A 23675-nucleotide genomic window follows, 5' to 3' on the forward strand; every position below is an offset into this window, starting at 1 on the left:
GAATTCGATGCCAAAGCTTTTAAGCTGAACCTCTGACTAAATCCTACACATCACTTATTAATAACAATATTAATAAACACTCTGCTTTAATACAGCTGCTTATGATCTGCAAATGCTGGGCACAGTGCTGAACACCTGCAATTTTCACCAAGGCTCATGACGGGAACCCAGTGCTAAGTGCTCTGCTGCATGCTGTGCACGGTGCTTAAGCCCCTGTCTTCGAGACTAATCCTTCCTCTGCCCTCCATTTTTAGCACGTACTCTTCGGAAGGAAGTAAAGACAATCTGCGCTGATTTGTACTATGCACCGAATGACTATGCCAGGCACTTGATGCCAGAAAGGAACTATGTACAGCTACAATTAATTACACACTTTAATTAATTGCGATAAACACTGAATATTTCCCACCATTATGTCACAGTATACTTGCCATACACATGTAGTTAGATGACTCGTGGTTATGCAAACATTTTCTTCAGATGACTACTGTGCATGCTACATTAGGAAACGGGGAAGTATTCTGTCAGTGAGTTCTGTTCTGGCTCAGGTAGCACAGTTGTAAAACAGAACACACTGAAGGCTCAACCCCTTCCCAGCTCAGCTGTCTCCTGTGTTAAATGGGTGTTGTGGCCGCCAGGATTCTCTCCAGGCAGACCAGACTGAATCCTGCTCTTCTTCTGGCTCATCAGCCATAACAGCTGGGCTCAGGGCTTCACACAGGCAGAGGGGGGTAGCAAGACTTGGAGCCTAGCTGGCTTTTGCAGCTTCCTCTGTTTGTAAAGAGAACAGCCGAGGCTTCATGATGCTCTCACGCAGCTCTCTCAAGCCCCCACCTCGCCCCCCCCCCCAGCGACACCTGCTTATGTAGACATCTGGGCATTTGACCTCCTGAGGAGGTTGGGCAGCTTGGTTTTCACTGCTATTCAGGCACATCTGCTGCTGTTTTCACTGAAGCACAGGCATGCCTACAAGCCAAAGTGCAGCCTGCTAAACCAAGGAAAAGAACTAGCTAAAGGAAAAAAGGATGTTTTCAGTTAGGACTGGAATACTGATGTGATTCTGAGGGATATGAGTTTGGATCCAGCCTGGTCCTCAAGTATGTGTATTCTGGGTACAGAAATGTGGATGAGGAAAGGGGCCTATATCTGCAACATTTGTATTTTTAAATATACGAGATGAGATACATAGTACATTCTGAGAATGAATTCATAAGTTAATATATGCACTTGAGCATGACCACAAACCAAATTCTGTCTTCAAAAAGTAAGCATTAAGACATCTTACATGACAAAGAGTTTGAATTTTCTTTTCAGAACAAAACATGTCAATTCAAACTTCTAAGTTAGTGAAGGCAACCTCTCTCTCCTTTGACAGCAAGATTTGGAACAAACTTGGGTAAATGATTACTTTTGTGCCCATTCCTTGTTTTCAATGATAGATATGGGGCTTAGAGGGCTCATATCCCCACAAATCCTTTCCCTTGCCCGCAAGACCCCTCATGTACCCCCCCTTCCCTTTCTCCAAAAAGTATATGGCAGCCGTAAATCCTTGCAAAGAGGAGCCTCGCTGAGAGGTCGTCATGATGAAACCACTGGCACTGGCACTTGTTCAAGGATCTATGGAAAACTGTATTTCCCACAGATCATTGTGTCCAGGAGACTGCTGTGGCAGAACTGAGGATCTAATACAAGTTCTGCAAGGAGGTCACTCTCTTGCTGCCTTTGCAGCAAAAATAAAGCAAAAAACTCAGTTCAAAATTCCATTCTTTCAAATTCCAGAGAATTATATATAAATTATTTTTTTTAATTGCAAGAACTGTAAGATTGTTCCAGTGTTTATAATTTCCTGGAACGGTCATGTTTCACTTGAAACAGCATAATCATAAGGGGAGGGGCTGAAAGTGCTCAGGGAGCCGAATGGTCCCAACATCAACATATCTGGCACTTATGTAAATCCAAGGTACGCTGGCACCACTCCCCAGCCACCTCTCTGCCAGGCAGTGGAGGATCTAGAGTGTAAACCCCTGCACCAGCTTTGCAGTGGGTAGGCCATATTGTCAGGTGGGAATTACCTGGTGGAAAGTTATGCCAAGAAGGAAAGGTGCCATTGAGTGAGAAAAGTCAACCCCCTTTCCCCCATGCAAGGCCCTGCCCAAATGGTCCAGAGAAGCACAGGATTCCAACTAAAGCCGCGACCAATCCTCTTGTGCCTCAGTGGCCAAGCCCCCTCCCATGAACCCAAATGTCCCCCCACCCTACATAAATCCCAGTCAGGGCACCCATGAACTTGGTAAATAGGGGGTGCATGGCACAAGGTCTGCCTGAGAGCAGACCTTTCCTTGATGTGGGAAATTACAGTGTGAGGCACCTTGGTGGTGGGGAGAGCACAGAGTGGGGACTCTGCGAAATCTGGTGAGCACTTTGCACTCACAGCCTGGGGGGAGAGCTAAGTCTGACAAACATCTCCCATTCTAAAACTCTCACAGGTGTTCTGTCTCCTGAGTCTTGGCTTGAAGAAAAAAAGGAGACAGTGACTGGTATGAAGGACCTGGGGAGCTGCCTCGCTCGTCCACAGCTGGATGAGCCCTCCAGGCACCATGGCCCATGAAGGTGGATGCTCCCAGGGAAGCATATTTCAAAGATCTGCCTCAGACCAGGGTCGGGTGGGAGAGACAGAGGATGCTTGCAGCCTGTAACAGAGCTATGCACAGATTCCCTTGAGTGCCCCCCTGGCAGAGGACAGGGCACAACCGTGGGTCAGGGTGCCTGGGCACTGGATCTCTGTATTCCCCTGACTAACAACCCTTGCATTCATTTCCTTGCAGGATCAGAGCTCCAAAGCAACAGCAGGAGCAAAGCAAACTGACACAGTCAGAGTGCTTCCTGGCTGGATGGGTAAGAGGCATTTGGATGACTGTAGCCTCTGTTTCAATGGGGTCCTATCCTGCTATGGGGCCATGGACCCTCCTGAGGTGCAGCAGATTTGGCCTTGCCATTGTTGCACATCTCTGTTTCCCTTCAAGCAGGTGGCAATCCAACTGGTAGACACAAGACCATGGCTGTTATAGTCACTGGTAATCCTCTGAGACTCCACTTCCAGCCAGCCTCCAGGAACGTTCTCCCTCAGGCAGCCGTTTGTCCTGCGAGTCTGCCTTGCTTGTGAGCAAACAGCACAAGGCATGCTTCAACCTGCCTCTGAAAGGCTCCTGGGAGCTGGGTGCGCAAGCGGAGTTGCCACACCAGATGAAGGGAGTTGGCAACCTGTGTTTCCCTTCGCATCTGGCAGTTCAATAAAGTCTATGTTGTACCACAACTCTCTCCATGTCTGTTTATTTGTGTGTGGATGACAGTAGTTCAAGGCCCCTCCCTGCCCCACCTCCTCCCCTCCATCTGTCACTTCCCTGAGGGGTTGCCCCTTCACACATCCCAGAGGATGGCCTTTGGCTCAGGGCTGGTAATGATGGGGTGGCTTCTAAAGGGTTTCCAGGGGCCACTGGACCTCTGTTTTGTTCTGCTGTACAACAGAGCAGTGGCCCTGTGGCACCTTGGAGGCTGAAGCCACACTTAGCTTCCTACCCTCCCTCTTCCCCCTCAGATATACTGCAGGGAGCAGGGTGGGATTTGGAGGCTTCTCCATGTGTGTCTGTCCTGGGAAAGGGGGCTCTAAGGGGGTCCTACACTCTCCCACCACATTGCTGGCATCTGATGAGCCATGCAGATGATTAACACATGGGGGGAATTTGAGGTCAATGTGAGGATGTCACTGCCATGGACTTGCGGACTCGTGTGTTTGGTAAAACAATGGACCTCTGGGGCTCCTCACTGGCTAGGGTCTTGTGAGCAAAGGGGTAGGCACCCTCTCTGTGTGTTCCCCCCAGGATGAGGAGGGGCCTGCCAAGCAAAGTGCCTCTGTTGGGGTGCTGTTGTTGAGGGGTGTTTGCACCTTGTCCGCTGGCTCTCTGAGGAGGAGAGGAGAAGCACTGAGAGGTGATGGCCATATTTGTGGCCAGAGATTGGCTCCATCTTTGCCTGCCACTCATAGAACTATCAGTGACATCTGTCATGTGATTTGTGGGTGCTGCCAGAGTTTCTACGGAAACTTGAGCGCTTGCTCTGCTGCCTATGCCTGGCTGGGCTTGACAATTGGCGTATCTCCCTCCTGAAAGTCCTTTGGGAGCGAATGAACACTGACAAGGTTACACAGGCATCCTTGCTCCTCCACCACAGTGCTGCTTATTATTGCTTTGTTTCTCATAAGACCACTTTCAGAAAGACTGAAAAATGAATGCATCAACATCAGCTTAGCCTGTATTATTCTTGCTGGTAATATGATGGCCAATTAATTCTGACATGGCAGTTTGGCAGGCTACCTAATGCCCTGTACTTTACTACCTCAGGAGGTTAGTGCTTGGCCATTTCTATGACATTTTATATTAATCAATCAAATTCTTTCTATAGCTTTATTGTACAAGAAAAATATAGTATTTCTTCCAAGCACTGTAGGCCCACTAGATCTCCTCTATACATCTGGGGTTTATATTATAAAGTCCAGGTATTTTAGGGAAAAAATTAAGGCTGCAGGTGCAGAAACACAAATGATACCTGATGCTGCTATTCTGGCAGATGTTCTTCCTCTAATGCAGCACCGAATTCTCTTGTACTATGATGGGGAGAATGCCCCCTATCTGGCATTCTGGGTGGACTCCCTTAAGCGCCATTCAGAATGTATTTGATTAAAACAAGTTATTTTACAAATCTCTGGAAAACAGCTCAATTCACTGCCTCCTCCCAGCACCCCGGGCAACCCAAGAGTCCTGAAACATATCCAGCAATAGTGACCCCAGAGGCCATGTGGGAGGTCTATCAAAAAAGGTCTCCATTCCCTCTTGGTTCCTTTAGCACTGAAAAAGTCCCATTTCATGTGCCGGCAATCCCAGGGCATGCAGTTCTCCAGAGTGGCTGACTGCTCAGCAAGGATGGAAACTACATTTCCATGAGCTCATTGTACACAGGATACTGTACAGTGCAGGCCTAAAACCAGGTTTTCTATGATGGGGAAGGGCCTAACTAAAACTGTTGGCAGGAACATAAGTGAACAAAACCCTAAATTTTAGACCAATATGTGTAAAGTTACTTAATTTAATAAACTGGATTGTGATGTATTCTCAAATACTCACTGAGGCCCTAGATTTAGGGTAACCAGTGAATGATACACAATGGGGGGAGGGGGGATATCTGCCCAGTATAGTATTACACAATGAAACAATCTGCATTAATAATCTTTTTAAAAGACCATAAATAGCACTGTGTTATATCAAAAAGCGCTCCATCATTCATATCCTTATCCAAACTTCTTGTACCTCAATAAAGAGAAAACATGTGTTCCTCCTCCATTATTATAATATTGCAACCTGTTATTGATTGAAGTATTTTAAAATTATGAGTGACTAGCTTAATACAATCTTTGGATGTATCACTTCAACAATATATTGAAAGTAGGATGGAGCATATAAATATAAGCCTGCCTGGCTCATCTGCAAGCACATCAAGCAGGGGCGTTGACAGACAATTCCTTTCCCTTTCTTTGCACTTTTTACAGCTGTCAGACTGCAGTAGCCCCGACACTTCCTTACCTTCAGATTGGCACATGCTGGTAAATCGTTGGTAGGTATTTCATTGTTTGTGTTCTCTGATGCCTGCACTTTAGCTCTGTAAGCTATCGTAGTTACAGCTGTGGTGGTTTGAACAGGTAGTAATGGCTGCCACACATTCACATCTGTACCATTGCCAAAGGCCTGGATTGCATTTCCTACAGGAAAGAATTACAGACCAAATTGTGCATATTAGCCACTAGCACAGACTAGTTGAAAATTAACAAACAGAGGCAAACTCCAGCTCAGCAAGGGAAGAGGAAACCCTACTAGTCTGAGTGTTTGGACCACAGATTCATCTGTATTTACATACACTCTCTGATGTTTTCCCTGGTTATCCAAGGGTTTGAATTCAGAACTTGCGGCTGCATTCTTTCTATGCTAACTTTTAGCCATATAAACTGTATGATTAGGGCCCAAGGGCTGCAGACATTTCAAAAGTCATAATTCTGAGATATATTACCAATGGATTGTCTGATAAGCCTAGTGGTAAGCAACATATTTATGTATTTATCAGTTGTATTTTAAAATAAAATAAGTAAATAGAAGGTAGTTTTTCTTTTAAAAAATTCTTTTCCTTTCCCCTTCTAGTCTTCAAACAAAATCTACATAATTAGGTAGGAGATGCATGCATAAACTAGAAGTTTCGAATGTAAAAGTTGAAAGGCTTAGCACAGTTTTTCATGGGATTAAATACTGTGTTTATGGCAACAGTAAATTGGTTGGCTTTTGAAAAAACAAATGAATAGAAAACCAGTTTTTAATCAGGTCTTGGGGGAACTCAGCATGGATTTAGGGATTTCTTATTTCAAACTCATTGTATAAGAAATCAAGCCATTTCACTGGGGACCTAACCATGGAAGTTATTAATAGATCCTTTCAATTGCATCCACAACGTACTATAAATTATATCACTTTTACTTATCTTGGAAAGATACATTTTAGTGTGATTTTAAAAAAAATTCTGTCAAATGTAGGAAACGATTTATAGACTTCACAAATGGGCAAGCTGATGTGAGAAGTAAAGTAAATCTTTATGGATTTTCATGGCTTGTAGCATGCTATGGGGGGGGGGAAGAGGGCAGAGCTAATAGTCCCCATGAATGAGATAACCTGGCACCCCATTGTTGAGAATACAATTGCACAAATTCTATGAGACAGTGTACAAAGTACAAATAACTCAGCGCATATTTAGAAGAATCACGAAGTACAGCCTTGTTGCAAACAAAGATGTGGAAAAACTTAAGTAAAAAAGGAACAACAAAAGAGCACTTACTGACACATAGAAGACTAGCATGTCAAGGACAATGCTAAGCTACAATCCTATGTTAATGTTCTTTGGCAGGAAGTTTATGGCTTCATTGAGTTGATCATGCAACCCCCTACCTACATTCAGAAGAGGTACTTTTACAGTACCATGATATGCATCTGAATGGACAGCTTGGCTTTTAGCTGCATTGGAATAGGCCAAGACACTTTTAAAATCAATCATATAAAATGGTGCATGACCTGATCCCAAGAGCCACTGTAGTAGCCAAGAAGGGTGAAAGGTTAGATGCAAGAAGTGCTGCACCAATGGAATGCTACCATTTGTTGTTCGGACTCTTCAACAAAAATCCAAATCCCTTCTAAACATATACACACTAATAGCCAAACTCTTATCAGATTGGCAATACATTGCGTGCATTGTAAACCATTAGTATTTTTATTTAAAACAAAGGTTTACAGAAGTCAATCCATTAACAAAAAAGATAATGGAACATTTATCCCTTTTCAGTGAAATGCTATTAAAGCAGGACACCTTTAATTTCTTCATGAAGAAAAGGTCTCTCTGCCAGGGTGAGTATAATTTTTCTTCACAGTGTCCTCTAATGTCATTGCTTTATCTTCATTAACATTTTTACTCCAACAGCAAAAGGGAAGGCAATGAAACTGGGGTGTCTCTTACAACAAAGCATGTAATGGTAATGGCCACATTTTTAAATTAGCACTTTAGCAAATTATTAAAACAATTAAGAATGTAGATAAGCAGCAACTAGTCAAAAGTACTATTAGCCCTCCAGAAAGTCTGCCCTGTTGATTCTTTTTAAGAATCATATTTTAAAGTGAACTCATGTTGAATGTTCATGAAGCACTCTTTACATCTGAAATGTGTGTTGGGATAAGATGAGGGAACCCTGGGTTCAAATCCTCATTGGCCATGAAGTTTACTGGGGGCCTGATTAGCCAAACACAAGCTGATAAAACACAAGCTGGGCTGGGGGGAAACCCAACCCAACTCACATTTAACACGTGATCCAATACTTACCTTTAAAACTGTTGTGTCTGAGGGCTGCAACTCTAGAGCATGTGTGGAGATAGGAGGAGAGTTAACATTCCGCCTGGCACACTCTGACAAGAACAAAAGGCCTGTGAAGGGCAAGCTATTTGTCTTGCTGCCATTTCCAATATGTGAACAAACAGTCCTCCCCTATGGCCATTTTCTGCTTGTGAAAGCACACCAGATGGAACGAGGGAATGATGAGGCTCCTCCTGCCTCTGCGTGCACTCGGGAACCGATCTCCCCCTTCCATTTTAAAGTTTAATGTATTGTCTAATCAGACCCTGAGTGATCTTGGGCCTGCCATACATTCTTAGGTTGGTAAACTTGCTGTTAGGATAAAATGTAAGGGACTTGTCAACCTGAGGGAAGCAACCTGAGGAAAAAAAAACTTTAAAGTTTTTATTTATAGCAAAGTGTCTCTATATAAGCCACACTTTTAAGAGATGTTAATCGATGTAATATTGTACTCACTAAGGCATACATTGTCCTGGAAGAAATTCAGAAATTTCATGCATTCTTCTAAGTCATTGCCACTGTTGTTACAGTTGCACCATGGAGCAACACTGAGACTGTTGGAGTTTATATAATTTGGCGTCATCACTGTGCCTACAAATAAAAGCATAAACACCATTCTTTATCATCATGATTTTTCCAATTACCTACAATTTTCTTGAAAACTCAAAGGAAAAGAGTAAATTTTATCCTGTATGTGAGAGAAACAGAACTGGTTTAAGATGTAAGTAACACACGTCGGCATTTAAGATATTAACACTTTACAGTCATATGATTAGGGGTGGTTATAATTTGGAGGATTGGGGCAGGGGCAGATTTTTACCATGACTGCTGATGAGTTCAGGATTAAAATCTGGGTGATTTTTCAGGTTCTAGAGTTTCAGGACTATTTTTTTTTCAGTGGGGAATGTATTTGAGAGTTTGGGGCAGCATTTCATAAAGATAATGGTACCAAATGTGCACAGAACATAATCCTCCCTCTAATCTATTGACTCTTTTTGAGCAGATTGAACAATGGGGATCAATTTTACAGACCCCCCCCCCAAAAAAACAGGTGCTGCTCACTGCAGGCACGCTTCTATTAATTCCAAGGACAGTGGATGGCCACTGTCTGCATTCATTTCATTTTCTTATTGTTACAATGACTGGCAGACAATGATAATATGTTTTACCTTTCTGCTGAAAACTGATTGCCATTCTCTCTTGTTGTGGACTGTTGTTTGTTTCCTTTCCCAAAGAGATGAAGGAAACCTCCCCATCCCATCCCATCCGGCAGCTCTACCATTATAGGCTATGGGGGACTTTTTCAGGAGGGATGGAGTGGCTGTTTTTCAACCAAATATCACCAAAATTGCAGAGGAGCTAGGGCTGCCTGTCCAATAAGACTCTCCAAGTTTCAAGCAAATTCAACCACACAGTTCATTTTTTTCTGGTTCATGCCCATCTCTATTTGGGACCCTCATACCTAAAGGGCCATCTCTCCTTGTATGAAATTTTGTGGCAGCTGGTTAGCCCAACAAATTCAATCATCTGTCCTGACCAACATATCAGTAAAACCAGCCACACTGTGCTCTCTCTCTCTCTCTCTCTCTCTCTCTCATTCACTCACTCACAATGAAATCCTAAGCAGAGTTACATCAGTTTAAGCCCATTGATTTTACTGGAGTAACTCTGCTTAGGGTTTCACTGTCACTCACTCACTCTCACACACACATTGTGGCATCTTCCACATTCTAGAGCAGCCTCCGTCATGAAAACACCCTCCATTGTAGATTTTTAGAAAATGGTGCAAGGCTGAAATTTTTAAGAAAGACTTTGAAGAAAAATGAATTATTATGGTCCTGACACAGCCCTCTTCTTATGGTACCCTCTCTTAGGAAATCTGCACAGCTGCCTAGTGGTTAAGTGGCTGGGCGATGAATCAGCACTCTGCTCATTCGAATTCCTCTACTGGCATGAGCTCCACAGAGGGCCTTGGGTAAGCTACTCCTCTCAGCCCCAGCTCCCCAGATGTATTGTGGGGATAATAAGAACAGTGACTTATTCATCACTCTGAGTGGGGAATTAACCTGTCTAGAAGGGCAGTATATAAGCACAGTTATTATTATTATACTATTATTATTAACAGCTTAAGTCACACTTTCTCCATGGTAGGTCCAGTACTCTGGAACAGATGATTATAGTGGGTTCAAATGACATCTTCACTGGCTACAGGAAGACCTGAAAGACAGTTCTATTTCAGATAGTGTTTGGAGGAGGGTGTTTTCAATCTCTGTTTTTAATTTGTGCATTGGTCTTATTTTGTTAATGAACATTTATGTTCTGCATCCTTGCAACTTGTTGTTCAGCTGTTAGCTGCCTTGAGTCTAAAGAAATAAGACAAGATATAAATAAATAATGCTCTTTTTATTTTCTTTTTCTTCTCAATATTGTATATTTCAATGTATTTTATTGTCTACGAACCATGAAAACAATTCCATGGTTCGTAGAGAGCCACATTTACAATTAAATGTAAAGGTAGTCCCCTGTGCAAGCACCGAGTCATTACTGACCCATGTGGGGACGGCGCATCACGACATTTTCTTGACAGACTTTTCGTTACGGGGTGGTTTGCCATTGCCTTCCCCAGTCATCTACACTTTACCCCCAGGAAACTGGGTACTCATTTTACCGACCTTGGAAGAATGGAGGGCTGAGTCAACCTTGAGGCAGTTACAGTTATCTTCAACCAAAAGAATCATATAACTACTGCATACCATAATGTGGAGAAGGGGAGAAGTTGTTGGAGAGGATTGACTCTTTACTTCAATCCCCACAATGAGGCCCACAGCTCATGAAAGCTAGCAGCCTACTCATTCTTCAGTCCCTTCAGCAGCATCTATTTCAAGGAGAAAACAATCTGCCTACTGCCAGCCCTGCCAGGCTATGGTCTGGATCAATTTCCTGGGACGTGGGGCAGATGCCACATTGGGGAATGTTGCTCTGATGATCCCCAGATGGCATGTTAAAGAGGCACATGTTGCTCCTGAGCCACTAAGTATCACTGTTTTTCCTTTTAAACTGCTTTGGAGGATGGTGAAAGAGAAATATTTTAAATAACTAAAACAAATAAATTTTGAGAAACTATACATCTATTTTCAGGTTGAAGTTTGCCAGTTCAATAGAAAAATCTAATCAAGAAGTCCATAAATGGAAATCAACAGGGCGATGAATAGGCGTTAATGTGAGTCTTTGCTTAGCAAAAATCCAGAATAAACTAATTGATCTTTTGTCACCTGGAAGTAGTTTATCAGTGGTTTTGGAAAGAGTTTCTGCTATTCCCAAAAATGCAACTGGCTAGAAGAGCATTTGGCTTTCTCTCTTGGTGTATATCCCTGCTACATACTTGGAAAACATTATGGCAAGTAGAAGTTTTCACAATTTTCATTTAAAAGACTTTCTGGTGTGAATCACAGAAGTGAATGTGTATCACCATGGATCTATGCCAGACTTTGAAGATTGCCAAAAATGAAGTCAATGTTTAGTAACAGAAAATGCAGCTATTTATTAATAGATCAGTTCTATGACCAGTATCTGTCTTTATTGCATTAGCAAATAAGACATAGCAGCATTACAATAATTCCTTCAAGATAAAATCAGAAATTTTCCTCATATTTTCATAGAAGAAATTAAAATACATAGTAATTATTTAAAATCTCTTAAAATAAAACTACCTTACAATCTTATGGCTAATGACCTAGAGTAGAGCAATTAGTGTGCAGGTCAACCATGCTTACATTAGCACACCTCATCATCATCTTTATTTTTATGATGGTGTCAACTAATTTTGCCATTTGGAAAGTAATGAATTTGCCTTTAAGAATACTAATTTATCCTGATATGGTCTTCCTGGGAAGTGAGATATTATGGTCCTCAAAAATCAGTTGAACTCAAGAGTCAAATATCAAGACACTGGAATGTGACTTGGGACAAATCCTCAATGTACCTATAGTCACAGCAGCAGTGGTGTGACTCACTGAAGATTTTTTTAATACACATAATTCATTAAATCGCTAAAGTAGGCTGAAGAGTCAGGGGAGAAGGAAGTAACTGCCTGTAAGGGAGAGTTGTTCACAAGGTGCCTATTAATCCAGCATCAGTTTAAGCATGCTGGCCTAACAGTCTTTGTTTTATTAAAAGTTTGGCTATATGGAAGCCAAGGGTCCTTAAGTATTCTTCTGAGAATCCAAAGCTTAAGTATTCTTCTAAGAATCCAAGGCTAGCCACTAATCTCAATACAAAACCACACCATGGGTTAGTCTCTGTCTCTCCATATGTCAGAGTTAAAAGGCCTGGAGATGCACAAAAGATGATTTTCAGCCAATTACAGGCTGCATTATAAACTAAAGTTGATATTGAGGGCAGAGATAGTTCTACTCTGACCATAGTTGATGATGTTGAAGGAGGAGCACCAACAGTAGGTAGCAAATTTGTTTTGAGCAACTTCTAAAGACTAGAGATTTCCAGAGCCCCAAATCGCTGCTCCATATAGAAGCTGGAGCTGTAATTTCATTTTAAAAATTTCCACAGTTGGAGAAATCAGGCAAGAACCTCTCTTCATATAAAATGTAAGGCTACCATGGACAGGGTTTTTTGAGATTATGCTTAGTATGGGCTGTCCAAGATCCCTGGCAGGAGCTTATCAACAATGTTACCCAATGAAACACAGAAGTATTAACAGCAGCTGTAGAAAATAAACAAGGTTAGCTGCAAATGGACAAAATTATCAATTATTAGCTGGAAAGCACACAGAAGATATTTCAAATACTGAGTAACAACTCCTGTGATAATTGCCCAATGTCTGTAGAAGACTGATAAATCTTTAATAAGAGAGTTTTGGATTAATGAAATGCAGGTGGGGAAAATGTAGTCAAATGGCACCTATCTCCAGCTTAACACAGCCCAAAAGGATAAACCGAACTGATGTATTTATGATGGAGTCTTTTTTAAAAAAAATTAAAAAGATTTTGAGTGGAGTATTTAGTGACCTGAGCACCACATGAACAACGCAATCTAGGACAAAGAAAAATGTGCCCCACCCCCCAATTGTTAAAACAAACATAAGCAAACTAGCTAGATGTTTTGATGTTTCAACCATGGAAGATTTGTTTAAGAAATACAAATGGAAATAATACTATTAGAGAAACAAAATACTGAGTTGGTACCTAAAAGGAAATTCTTTATAAGGATTGATGAAACAAAAAGGTATTGGGAGAAAATGGGGCAGTTACTGAAGTAAGAGACTGGCCCTAAGTTACGATTGGAAAGCATAAGATATAGCCATCTTAATGCTGCTAAGCAGGTCTTAGGCTGGTCAGTACTCTGGTAGAAAATCTCCTGGGAACAGTACATAGGCTGCCCTGAGTTCCGTAAGGAAGGAAAGGTGGACGAAGTGAGCAGAATTTAATAAACAATTTTTGTGAACACCCAAAAGGGAAAAGATGGGAGGGATGTCAAAGTGCCAGTTTACATAACCACACAAAGTGGCTGTCCATATCAACTGCAGAGCATATGGCAAACATGATGCATTGAATTGTCCTTTGCAAGCTCAAAAGCAATTTGGCACACATCTGCTCAGCTGACATCAGTAAGGTTTGCACTGATGCATTAAATTGAAGGATGTGCTTGTGATGGACTGTTCAGATAGCTCATGTGCCAGATACACAGCGAAATTCGGGATATAAGAACAAAGTCTCCAGCTGCTTGCTGAATAATTGGTAGGAATAGGACTAGGAGCGCTAAAGAGAGAGAGCATGGGGTGAAAGTAACACTGCACTCATGTGTTTCTTTTGGCAGCAAAACTTTTATTCTAGCTAACATACAAGGAATCCCTTGCTTCAATCATTCCACTCCTCACATTGTCAGAAAATCATCACCAGCCATTCTGATTTCTAAGCTCACCACAAGGAAGAAAGAGACACCAGATGTGAGGAGTTATTCAAAAGGGGAAAGGATTTCTAATTATTTACTTCTCATGAAACAGTAGACAATTAAAATTCAAATTATTTGCTTCCATGCATGCATGTAGTGGCATAATTCATTACAGGTGAAATTCAGATCCTTTAAAATCAATGAAATTTTTGTCACTGACTTCAATAACATGTAGATTATGTCCAAGAGTTATTAAACAGGGGTAGTGGAGTGTACTTTATTCATCTTATATACTTTTTTTGTGGGGAGAGGGGACAGGACGAAAGAGTACGTAGCAATGGGGGAATGTGATTGTGCATAAAAACAGATAAAAGCATTTTATATTTTCTAAACAGCAATGCATCAAAGCTAGGGTATAAATATGGAAAAGCTGTCAAGCATTGGCTAGAATTACTGAGTATGGGGAAGGTAAGATAGAATAGATTTACCAATACAGCATCTCCAAGTACATAACATAAAATGATGAAGAGTTAGGAAAATGTCAACTTGGGGGCACATGTGAAGCCAAGCAGTTTAGATAGAGCCCCTTGACTTTGAATTGTTCTTTTTGCTGGCATCTTGGACCATAGCAACATCTCACACAGAGACATTTCTGAGTTGTCGAGCAACCAGTGTATTTCAAGATGTTTCCTAGAATTTTCTGTACATTTTCTTTCAGTTTTTGTTTGTTTGTGTGTAAATTTGGCATCATTGTAAAATAAAAATTGCCACAAAAATGCAACACAAAATTGACTCAGAATACTATTTTACCAATTATGATTCAGTATCTGACCGTTATTAATACATGCAATGTGAACATGGTATTTGTTTCATACATTTCAAAGGACAATTTCCATTACTGCTCTTAATATGATTTTCCCAGTACTTATCTTGTAAACATATTCTTGTGGTTTCTCCTAAATTTATTTTATAAATTATAAATTTTATAAATTATAAATTTATTTTATATTCTGCCTTTCTGAGATCTATGTCCTCAGCACCCCAGAAAGTTAGCCACACAGGTTGCAGTTAATACCTTTCGTGCAAAAAGAGAGAGAAAAATGTATATGATGATTTTAAAGAAACCTGATCAAGGCTGCTCAAAAATAAAAATACAATGACATCATAAAAAGTAGAAAAACTGGCACTCAAAAGAGAGTAAATTGTCTCATCTATGCAGGCAAAGGCCCAGAGAATTTTAACTGGTGTGGGGGGGGGGGGCTTTGAGGGTGGGAAAGGATCTTCAAGTACTATAGACCTGAGCCATTTAGGGACTTACCAGTAAGAACAAGCACTGTGTTGAGAAATATAAGGGCAGCTAGCATTGCTGTTCTGGCACAGGGATGTACAGTCTCTGCATCTATACCCTGACAATAGCCTGGCTGACATATTTTGGACAAAATGAAGTTGTCAGACAATTTCAAAGGCAACCTGATATAAAGCACATTATAGTCAACTTTGTTTTCTTGGAATGGCCGTGGCTGGAGCATCAGCCAAAGGACATGCCAGGTGGAATATGCCACTGTGAAGACCTGAACATCTAACCATAGAATGCACTAAAGCCATGCTCTTTTAGGGGGAGTCCAATCTACTCCAGGAAAGGCTGACTCCTCAAGCAGTAAATGTTACCTTAAGGTTACTTTACTACATAAAAAGTGGTTATGAGAATCAGTCATCAGACTGACTAAACATCTAGGTTCTATATTCTCAAAGACATCCAAATGTTTTGGCACCTATGCAGAAGCCTGAAGAACATTTCTGCACTGTGACACTACACATATTGGACTTCATGTCTGAAAGTCACTTGTTATGTGCACGTTAGCTCAACTGCATGGAGTCTCCACAACAGTGGTGCTCATTTTTGGTGCCGGCAACACATGCAGACTCCACATACAATTATGGTTGTGGACACAAAGGCCAGTAATTTTGACTGCACATACTGCATGGAGCAGGACCATGAAGTTGTATATTTGGCAGCTTCTACAGAGGGAATGTAATTTTAAATTCACCCCCAATAGCGGCCAGATTACTGATGGCAAAAGAGCATGCGTGGAAGAGAAAGAACCTCCTGTCAGTTTACAATGCAGCTATACAGTGACTATCTGTCCTTATGAATTCTGAGTTTAATCTCAGTTTGACCAAGAGTTTAGTGTTCCAAAAACTGAAAGCCTGATTTTGGAAGACTGCATGAATTTTTTTGGAGTAACTGCAGTAAGCAAGGCATGAACTTATTACACTCGTCAGTTTCCATCCTCTTGTCCGTGTCTTGGGGCTGCTTGCAAAAGAAGAAGAATGTGTATTTTTCCTCCAAAGTCAGATCTCCACTTGATTTTGCTTCCTTAGGGACCCATTCCCTTGATTTTGATGCCAGAGAGTGTTTTTGCAGTCTTTCTTCTAGCATTTGCGCAGTATCTTTGCCCGTGGAAACATAAAAGTACCTCTCTGCAGGAACTGGGTTATCCTTAAGGTTAAATTGCATAATGGCTCCAATAAAATTCTCAGCAAAAGTCACTATGTCTAGCACTACTTGCCCACAGCTGTTATTCTGAGTTATCCATTAGTACCAAAGTTATTTCTTGCCAGCAGCTAGCATCTATATATCATTTGATTGGATCTGATGTCTAAAAGACTCTGTTCTTTGTCCAAGATTCAACTTCTTTTATCTGCAGTTTAGTCCTCCTTTTGCATTTCCCCCCACAAAAAAATTATTCACGGCATTCTTCCAAGTCATCATACTTTCCCACTCATCGTATTTATATGCCATTCTCATGTTAATGGACTTTGCTACAGCCAAACTACACATTATGTTGTCGATCTAAATTGGCAATTACCACTGATTCCCTCTCCTTGCTGCAGACCCCCTCATGTCATTCATCAGGAGCAGTATTTTGGGTAGATCAGTGTGCTGCAGTGTACGTGGGGCAGCAGAAAAGTTCCATTGTGCCATGGTAAAAATTAGTCTCGATCAAACCCTATGTTTCCCTGTTCTCAGCTCAGGAAAACCGTGCGGGCAGAGGCAGGAGCCCCTCCTCCCCCACATCACGGTTCCAAGCCTGATCAGGCCCAGTAATGTGTAGTTAGGGCCTAAGAGATCTTTGATAAGGAGTGTGAAGAAAATGGCTTTTCTTTTTTGCAACTTTGTTCATTCTTGGTTTGAGATAAGAAAGACTTAGTTTCCAGAGTTTATTAGTATGTAGTTACCTTGCAGCTTAAAGATTGCTTGTGGGGGGAGGGTTCATTTAGGGCTTAGTACTAACTAACAGAGCATATTTTTTGCACCTGTGAGAGGGAGGTGGCCCTTAACTGTAGTAAGGTTTCATTTCTTCCCTGCTCAGGTGTTCCCTGTTAGCAACAGTTACATCTTTTTTGGGGAGTCTGATCGGCTGAACAAGCCTGAGCCAATTAAGACTCTTATTTGTAAAGTTAGTTTGCTAGTTATAAGAGAGAGGGGTGTGGTGCTGCAACCTTCTTTGGCAGAAGACTGCCTGGACAGGGGTTGATTTCTTTTGAAAAAGAGAGCCTGGTGCAACTTGAATTTTTGTCTGATTGAATGACCAACTGCCTGGATTATCGGTAACTGAAACTGTTTAGTTAGAACTATTTGCTAAGGATTTGTTGTTTTTCTTCACAGTCTGCTTTTTTCTAATATCTTTTGCACCTAAAAAATAATTATATTTGTTTTATTTTGGTGTGGTCTTTGCCTTCTTGACCTCTGAAGCCTAAACAGTGTCTTGACCAGAGACCACCTACCAGATAATCATTTAGTGAAAACCCTTCTTGCAGGTAGGCTTTTTTGTTAATTCCCTGAGAGCCGGAAGATTGTCCTTTTATTCCTGGGCTGTTGAGATAGATAAAAGGATTGCGGGCAACTACCACAGCTTGTAATTTGTGACTGTTTGTTTGTATCAAGGTGCTGCTAGCCCTGGAATGAGGATGAGAGTGCTTTGATAAGGAGGTGTTGCCATTCATGCCATAGAAATGAAAGGAAAGCATTGCCTCAGGTAATATCATGTAACTGATAATCTTTTGTTGGAAAAGGAATATGAAGCTTTTGAGTTACAAGGCGCTGGATATTAACTTACATAGAGAAAGAGGACACACTAAGCCTATGCATACTAAAACAGTGCACCTCACACTGAAAAATTCTCCATCTAGAAACATCAAACTCAAAAACTACCAGAATCACTCATAAAAAAATCTGCTCTATTAATGTGTATCAACTTAGCACATTTCTAAGCAAGAGTATTCTTTGTTATTGCTTCTTCCAGGTGTATTTCATTGGAAAATATTTGTTTAACAGCTACAGGACTTGAGCTGTGGTTTTCACACTTACCATCAGAAATGTTTCATGACAGGTATAATCTCTACACTTGAAACAAATCTAATATGGTAGCCTTTGAGTTGTTTGTGCGCATGCAAACAGACACACTCCTACTGTCTGGCTGCTGTGTACATAATATTCACGTCCCTAAAATGTGCTCTTCCACTCAGATATATCAGTGTAATACCACAGTATAGTTTCATTCTCTGAAGTATTTGATAGAAAATTAAACAGAGGTAGCAGAGAGAAAAAATGTTAATTATGAAGAGGATCTAAAACAATAAGTTTGCCTTCATCAGTCATGATGGACATCTCAGAAACCATTTAATACGTACATAGTAGAATCATCAGAGACAGGGTGGCTGAAATCAGATTAGGAGATTAATGGATTACCCTTACTTTAATTTATCGAGTATCTAAGTGCTTTCTCTAGAATCAGAAGGAGTTATTTTCATACCACAGTGCAAATTTACCTGAATGAGTTGTGGGATAGGCAAACCCTTTCTGTAAACAGAGGTTCAGATAAACAAATACAACATTTGCAATACATTTTTATCTTCATGAGGGGCAGAGGGAAAGCATGGTGTCAAAAGCTGCCTTCATGTGGTAGAGAATGATACCTGTTCCACTGGCCATATGTTCACCAAATTAATTATTCCCATCACATTAGGAGTTTCTGCACCTGCTGCTGATGCCCACCTGATTATGTACAAAGTTATCTTATAGTTTAACATGATACTGATCCTTATACTGAGTCAACATACTGATCTACCAAATCAGTATTGTCTACTCGGATGGGCAGTAGCTCTCTAGGATCCCAGGGGAGAGGGCTTTCACATCACCACTGGGAGATGCTGAGGGTCAAACCTGGGACTTCTGCATATAAAGCAGATGCTCTACCATCGAGCCATAGACCTACTCCACCCTTACTTTAAAGATTAAATTAGAATTAAAGGTTTAGGATTCCAACTGACTGTAGCTCAAAAGAAAAGGGAAAAAACTTTTGGAGCTGAACAGCATGCTGATTCTCTAGGCATTGTATTTATTTTACTTTATTTATTTATTTTAAACATTTTAATGTCACCTTTCCAGCCAACTTGGGATCCCCAGGGCAGTGAATAATCAATACATTAAAACTACATACAAATACCCATGCACAGAGAGAGCGAATGAATGAATAAATGAATTAAAAACAACAATTATTGAAGCATATAAATAGAAAGGAAAAAATGGCCAGTGAAATTTGACCCACAAATATTCATTTCACATTGTCCATAAAATCTTCTCTTCTTCAGTTTTGTTTGTGTGTGTACTCTTAGGCAGCACTTCAAACACATCAAGAAAAAAAAAAGAAAGAAAAAGATCGCAAGAAAAACCTTACCAATAAGCCCCGAGTAAGCGAGGAGGCAGTCAGCATAGTTTTCCTTCAGACAGCTACTAATAGACCGTGACTCAGGCTGGCAGTTTGTGAAAAAATCTGCAAGGCGAGATCTGTAACGCGGTAAGAAAAAAAAATCGTATTTTTAAAAATCAAACCTTCAGGCAGTTCTACTCTTTTGCGCTCTTCTCCCTTTTTGTCAATATTTAATTCTATTTTACACACATACATTGTACACATTTAAACGGTTAAGAAGGCTTTTTTAAAAAACAAACAAACAAACAAATAGTGATTATCTCTATGCTGCATAGAAAGTGTTATGGTTAAAAAGGCAATTTTTTAAAAAAGAAAAGAAAAAAACATTGCTCTAGAAAATACACATTTTATACATGTCACGCTTAGAATGCTCCCACTAAGGAAAGACAACAGGTATGTTCATCATCAAAGAATTATGTTAGACAGATTCTTTAATCAGAGCTAAGAATTTGCATGAAAGAAACTTCTGTCCAAACAAGTAGGTTAATTGATCATACGGCAAACATCCGACAGCCTCATTGCAAAGTGATTTGCAGTTAATAGCTACACTGGCATCCTATATGTGGCCAGGTAGTGCCACAAATAGGCTAGGTATATATATTGGGAGTAAATGACTTTGAACAGTGTGGGATTTATTGTGTAAAAATATCCTTTAGACCAGTCTGTAAGAATTGCAGCTTTAAATTTATCATTGCAAAGCAAGTTTTAGCCCTCAAAGGCTGTGAAGATAAGAATGATGTGGAATATGATTATCAAGGGATGTGGCGTTCACAGCTCCTTAATCTCCCAATGGTCAGTATACATAGAATTATACAAAGTAAGCAAATATATGCAAACATGCATAATTTACAAAATCTACACTGGGTAAAAACATTCAGCTTCCATAGCAAACAATTGTTATCTCAGTGCTCAGTTTAGAGTGCACAGCATATGCAGCTATAGTTCTGGCAAATCCTATGACATCCTGTGTTCATGGGATTACACAGTTAAGCAAATGGCTGACAGTATGTAAACTAAAGGAGAATGCTGCACTGGGCAGAACAATGGCCATTTCCACATGGCTTACCTTTTGCTGGAACGCAGCGTCTTCCGCCCCCCCACCCCCACGGCATATTGTAGCAATAGAGTGTCTACAAAATTGTGAATCAGGAACCCAGAATTCTGTTAGCAGCTCTCTAGATGAATAGCATTGCAGCTCAGTTAGTGTAGCTGTGAAGTGTTAAGACAAACATCTGCTGAACTTTGCACACCATATCAAGATTTGTAAGTAAAATACATACACATGCACATGCTGGCCAATACCTTGATACTTACTTATACATTTAGAGTTCTGTCATTTCATCAAGTACATGAACCAGTTTGATGTAATTTTAATATGATGATGAATTTATGATTATTGGTGGGAACTGGGAGAGTTCAGAATAAAAATCCCCATATGTCAAATTGAGCTGAACCTCTTAGAATTCAGGTGTACTTAGCAATGGAATCTACCCTTGTCCCTACCGCTACCTAGCATTCCTGACAACTCCCTCTCCTGCCAAGACCACGGCAATACAGCCCGGAAAACCCACAACAACCATCGTTCTCCGGCCGTGAAAGCCTTCGACAATACATCGAACACCTCTATGGGGAGGAAACTTTCCAACAGACCCGGAGATTGGAAACACTTCGGAACAAGAAAGCACATCTACTCTGTTCTTTAACCTTTCTCCTACGCTGCAGGGACACAAGAACCATTCGTGACACTGAGAGATCTCTGTCTTTTGGTGCTACACCTCTGAAGATGCCAGCCACAGCTGCTGGCGAAACGTCAGGAACTACAATGCCAAGACCACGGCAATACAGCCTGGAAAACCCACAACAACCATCGTTCTCCGGCCGTGAAAGCCTTCGACAATACAACTCCCTCTCCTGTTTACAATCAGCGAAATGTATCTTTAATAAAGAGGAGGAGGTCACAAGTGGCAAAGTTAGATACAGGAGAGGCTTTCTTAGACTTTTCCTTAACTGGAAACAATGACATTCATTTCTGTCAAGAAGAATCAATTGATATATCTAAATCTCAACATAGGTTGAATCCACACTTACCGGCATAGCGCTAAACAGTTGGAATGATAGCGTCTTCCTGGTGCGTTTTATGACATCATCACGCCACGATGCCGCTCTCATGGCGCAATGACGTCATAAAATGCGCCAGGAAGACGCTATCATTCCGACTGTTTAGCGCTATACCAGTAAGTTTGGATTCAGCCATAGTTCCATCTGTGGATACCTAAAGCAGTGGATCATGACCATATATAGAGAAAAGAGATTTCTCTACAATTTGGGGGGACCCCCTACGTAGGCATAAAAAATCTAAAAACAGGAGGAATGGGGATAGGGTGGGGAAAATCAGGGAAGTGTTGTCTGTAGAGGTACAGATAACATTAAGGAAACAGCTCTTTGGAAGATGCAGTAGGTAGAGGCAATGGTTGACAAAAGAGGGGAAAAACCTAGATTAGCAGGAAAGCAAGCAGGGCTGGAAGAAAGGAGCTGGATTGCTGGTGTTGCTTCTGCTGCTGCCCGATAGAAATGAAGCTGGATAGCCGAAAAGGCAGCAGCAGTGTCCAGAAGCAGCACAGCTTTCTCCATCCTTCAACAGCAGGGCCGGATCTAGTGTTGCCCACGCCCAGGGCAACCCAAGTCCGGGATTCCCCCGTGCGTATCCATAGCGTGTGTATGCTCCCGGCACTGTGTGATGACGTCACTTCCGTGACATCATCACGCAGGGCCTGAAGGCATGCTGCCTGCGTGGCAAGCTGGCCGCCCCCCAGTGCACCGTGTACCACGGAGCTGGTGGCAGTGGCAGCAGCGCGGGCGGCTGAGCGGGCGGCTGGGAAGCTGCCTGTGCTATTCGTCTGCCCCGCTGACAGGGTGGCCAGCTTGCTGTGTGCTCCCTGTCCGGCACGCGTGGCAAGCCAGCCGCCCCGTTAGTGGGGCAGGCGAATGGTGCAGGCGTCTTCTCAGCTGGCCACTCAGCCACCCGCGCTGCTGCCGCCGCCGCCAGCTCCAGTGCATTCATGGAGGCTGGCAGCTGTGCCCGGCGCTCCCTCTTCGGCAGTGGCGGGGGCAGGCTATCCCCCCTTCCCCCTGTCGATCCGGCACTGTTCAACAGCTATGGATCCTGTCAAGGAGAAAAGGAAAACAAGCAGTGGGGTGTGGGAGGAGATAGCCCTCCTGCTTTTTGCCTGTTTTGCCAGTGCAAGCCCTTGCACAGGATAGAAGAGGAATAAGAAGCAATGGCTGAGAAAACAGGAGTTTCTTCCCTACCTGCTGCCCCAGCTTCTGTCAGAGACAGGAGGTGGGCAAGAGGAGGAAGGAATGAAGAAGAGAAGGAGCAAATGAAGGAGGCAGCCATGATTTTTTTGCAGGCTCTGCTTTATATCTAATTCTCAACATGACCAAAGCTGTGGATACTTAAATCCAGAAACTGGAGTTACAAACATACCAGATAGATCTTTCTATACACTTTGAGCAAAGCCCCAGGTTACCAGAAAAATATGAAATCTTTTAAAAAATACATATGAGAATTAACCCCCCCCCCCCAATGAATATAAGCAGGGCCCGTAGCTTTAAGAAATTAATTAATTAAGAAATTAAGCTTTAAGAAATTAATGCCCTCAGGATCAACCAAAACAGCATTGCCTATTGAACATTTGGTTTCTGTCAGGGAGGGGGTGTGGCCCTTTACAGGGCTGTTTTGGCCTTTCAGGAAGGATTCATTAGAGCCAGGCCTGGCAGTAACCATTGGTGATGATTTAATACCACATGTGTTTCATGACTCATCCAGGAACTGGCTACTTGCTACTATCCAACAGCAGCTGTCACATGAAAGTCAGTGTGGTAGAATGATTAAAGTTTCAGACTAGGATCTGGGAGACCCACGTTTGAATTCCAGTTCTTCCACGGTACTTACTGAGTGGCCAGTCACACATTCTCAGCCAAACTTACCTCACAGGGTTGTTG

The 23675-nt window shown here is 41.7% G+C and overlaps 1 protein-coding gene across 1 annotated transcript in view; it reads right to left on the reverse strand.

Moving 5' to 3' along the window:
- Nucleotides 1-23675, reverse strand: part of GFRA1 (GDNF family receptor alpha 1) — a 353246-nt gene that overhangs the window by 53878 nt on the left and 275693 nt on the right. The window contains exons 5-7 of the mRNA XM_054984264.1: nt 19638-19747; nt 8446-8580; nt 5634-5809 (exon numbers count right to left, since the gene is read on the reverse strand). Coding sequence (XP_054840239.1) covers nt 5634-5809; nt 8446-8580; nt 19638-19747 — 421 coding nt within the window. The remainder of the gene's footprint in view (nt 1-5633; nt 5810-8445; nt 8581-19637; nt 19748-23675) is intronic.

The sequence above is a fragment of the Eublepharis macularius genome, chromosome 6 (assembly GCF_028583425.1).
Source record: "Eublepharis macularius isolate TG4126 chromosome 6, MPM_Emac_v1.0, whole genome shotgun sequence".
In the NCBI taxonomy this organism is placed as follows: domain Eukaryota; kingdom Metazoa; phylum Chordata; class Lepidosauria; order Squamata; family Eublepharidae; genus Eublepharis; species Eublepharis macularius.